Source organism: Nicotiana attenuata, chromosome 3, assembly GCF_001879085.1.
Source record: "Nicotiana attenuata strain UT chromosome 3, NIATTr2, whole genome shotgun sequence".
In the NCBI taxonomy this organism is placed as follows: Eukaryota; Viridiplantae; Streptophyta; class Magnoliopsida; order Solanales; family Solanaceae; genus Nicotiana; species Nicotiana attenuata.
Window position 1 is genome coordinate 49,430,965 of NC_031991.1, and position 2,620 is coordinate 49,433,584.

At 38.4% G+C, this 2,620-nt stretch overlaps 1 protein-coding gene across 1 annotated transcript; it reads left to right on the top strand.

The window, feature by feature from the left end:
- LOC109223715 (molybdate transporter 2) lies at nucleotides 639–2,330 on the top strand. Its single transcript, XM_019388126.1, has one exon. The coding sequence runs from the start codon at nucleotides 736–738 to the stop codon at nucleotides 2,155–2,157; it is 1,422 nt and encodes a 473-aa protein (XP_019243671.1). The 5' UTR covers nucleotides 639–735; the 3' UTR covers nucleotides 2,158–2,330.

The following is a 2,620-nucleotide window of genomic DNA, read 5'->3' on the forward strand; positions in this document are numbered from 1 at the left end:
AATATATATATATATATATATATATATATATATATATATGTTAGTTTTTTATTATACTTTATTATTTTCGTTTTTTATGTGTATATTATACATAAATAGATTTTTCATTTTTTTATTTTAAAATAATTTTAAAACTCCAATTTGAAAGTACTCCCCAATTTGAATTGATAATTCATTATTTTTTTAATTTCGTGTTTTACTTTAAAATAATTTAAAAATTCAAACTTGAAACTACTCCCACCCAATTTGAATGGGTAGTTATTTTTTATATATTTAATTTTCGTTTTTTTAGTTATATTTAATTATAAGATATCTATTTTTATTAATCCAAATAAAGTAACCAATTAATATATATGGTAGTTTTTTATTGTATTTTATTATTTTCGTTTTTTATTGTATAATATCAAATNATTTTCGTTTTTTATATGTATTTAAATTCAAAAATAAGTAACCAATAACTAATTAGTAATCAATTATGCCATGTGGCATTTTTTTAGGCTGCCACTTGGCTTAAGGAGAGGGCTTTTTCCTCTCCTTTTAATAATGTATAGATTTTTTATAATAACTTCATTGATTAACTGGAATCTTATGACACGATACAATATATACTCCTAATATTTCAACCTTCCCCATTTACTATTAGGAAAAAGTCTTGTCATTTGCCGTTCGCGTGCGCGCCACTTTCATCTCATCATTTTTAATTAGTCCCTCCCTTGGCCACTGTCACAGGCAAAAATGGCTGAGAAAACTTCTGACCATACTACTCCCCTCCTTCGCCGCAGCTGGTGGCGCAGCCACCTTTCCACCCTTCCATTCACCACTTCACTCCGTCTCAAAACCTCCCTCCTCTCCGAACTCGGCGGCTCCGTCGGCGACTTAGGCACTTACATCCCTATTGTTCTAACACTAACCTTAGTCTCCCATCTCGACCTCAGCACTACCCTTATCTTCACTGCATTCTACAACATCATCACCGGCGCTCTCTTCGGAATCCCGATGCCCGTTCAACCCATGAAATCCATTGCTGCCGTTGCCGTTTCCGAGACACCTCACCTCACTGTTCCTCAAATCGCCGCCGCTGGTATCTCCACCGCCTCCACCCTTCTCTTCCTTGGAGCCACCGGCCTTATGTCCTTTTTCTACCGCTTTATTCCTCTCCCCGTCGTCCGCGGCGTTCAGCTCTCTCAAGGCCTCGCTTTTGCTTTCTCTGCTATTAAATACATACGCTATGATCAAGACTTTACGGCCACTACTAAAGCCAGCAGTACAACCCCACGTCCGTGGCTTGGTCTTGACGGTCTTATTTTGGCTCTCAGTGCTGTATCTTTTCTTATACTAGTCACCGGCTCCGGTGAAGTTGTTGAGGACGACGACGAAGACAGAATTATTGTAACCAACGACCGTGATCAACCCAGACTTCGGCGCAGATTACGTACACTATCAGCAATTCCAGCAGCTCTTATTGTGTTTTTACTGGGGTTGATCTTATGTTTCGTGCGCGACCCTTCAATTATTGGTGATATTAAATTTGGCCCATCAAAGATTCATGTTTTGAGAATCACGTGGGAAGACTGGAAAACTGGTTTTTTACGGGGCGCGATTCCTCAGATTCCTTTATCTGTATTGAATTCCGTGATCGCTGTGTGTAAATTGTCAGCTGATTTGTTCCCAGAAAAGGAAGTGTCAGCTACAAGAGTTTCAGTGAGTGTTGGGTTAATGAATTTGGTGGGCTGTTGGTTTGGAGCAATGCCGTGTTGCCACGGGGCAGGAGGATTAGCTGGACAGTATAGATTTGGTGGGAGGAGTGGGGCATCAGTGGCTTTTCTTGGGTTGGGAAAATTGGTACTTGGACTGGTATTTGGGAGTTCATTTGTGAGGATTTTGAGTCAGTTTCCTATTGGGATACTTGGGGTGCTTTTGTTATTTGCTGGAATTGAATTGGCCATGGCTTCAAGGGATATGAATTCGAAGGAAGAATCTTTTGTCATGTTGGTTTGTGCTGCTGTCTCATTGACGGGGTCCAGTGCTGCACTGGGATTTGGGTGCGGTATTGTGCTATTTTTGTTGTTGAAGTTGAGGCATTTGGACTGCTTTGGTACCGTCATTGGGAGATCAAATTCCAGGTCAAACTTTGATGAAACTGTTCTCAATCCGTAAGACATTTTAGAAGAAAGAGATTTCTCTGAGAAATTATTTACGTTCATATGCAAACTTGTATACCTATTCCACGAGTCTGTATAAAAAGGCTAGTTTCTTGAGCTAATGTCCTTCATAATTTTAATATAGTTGATATTTATCCAAAAAAGATGAAGAAAAGATTCTGTTTTTCATATCTGTTTGTTATGAATCTTGCTCGCAGCATTTAAAAGCCTATACAAAGGAGTCAACATGATTGTTGTTTGGTCCTGGATTAGAGGAAAGAACCTGAACTCCTAATAAATGAAGTTGAACTAAGAGATTGCTCTAAAATGGTGACGAAGAATCAGGAAACACATTTTGTTTGAGTTAGGGAAGATCTTCTTCCAACTAAAGCACTCTCAGAATAGTTAAGTATCTAAAAATAAGGTAGCAATCTGAGCCTAGTGGAGAATTAATGTGCCTCTTGGTGATTGAGTAGTTG

Coding starts and splice junctions, on each gene's coding strand:
- LOC109223715 (XM_019388126.1), top strand. CDS start 736: ATGGCTGAGAAAACTTCTGACCATACTACTCCCCTCCTTCGCCGCAGC.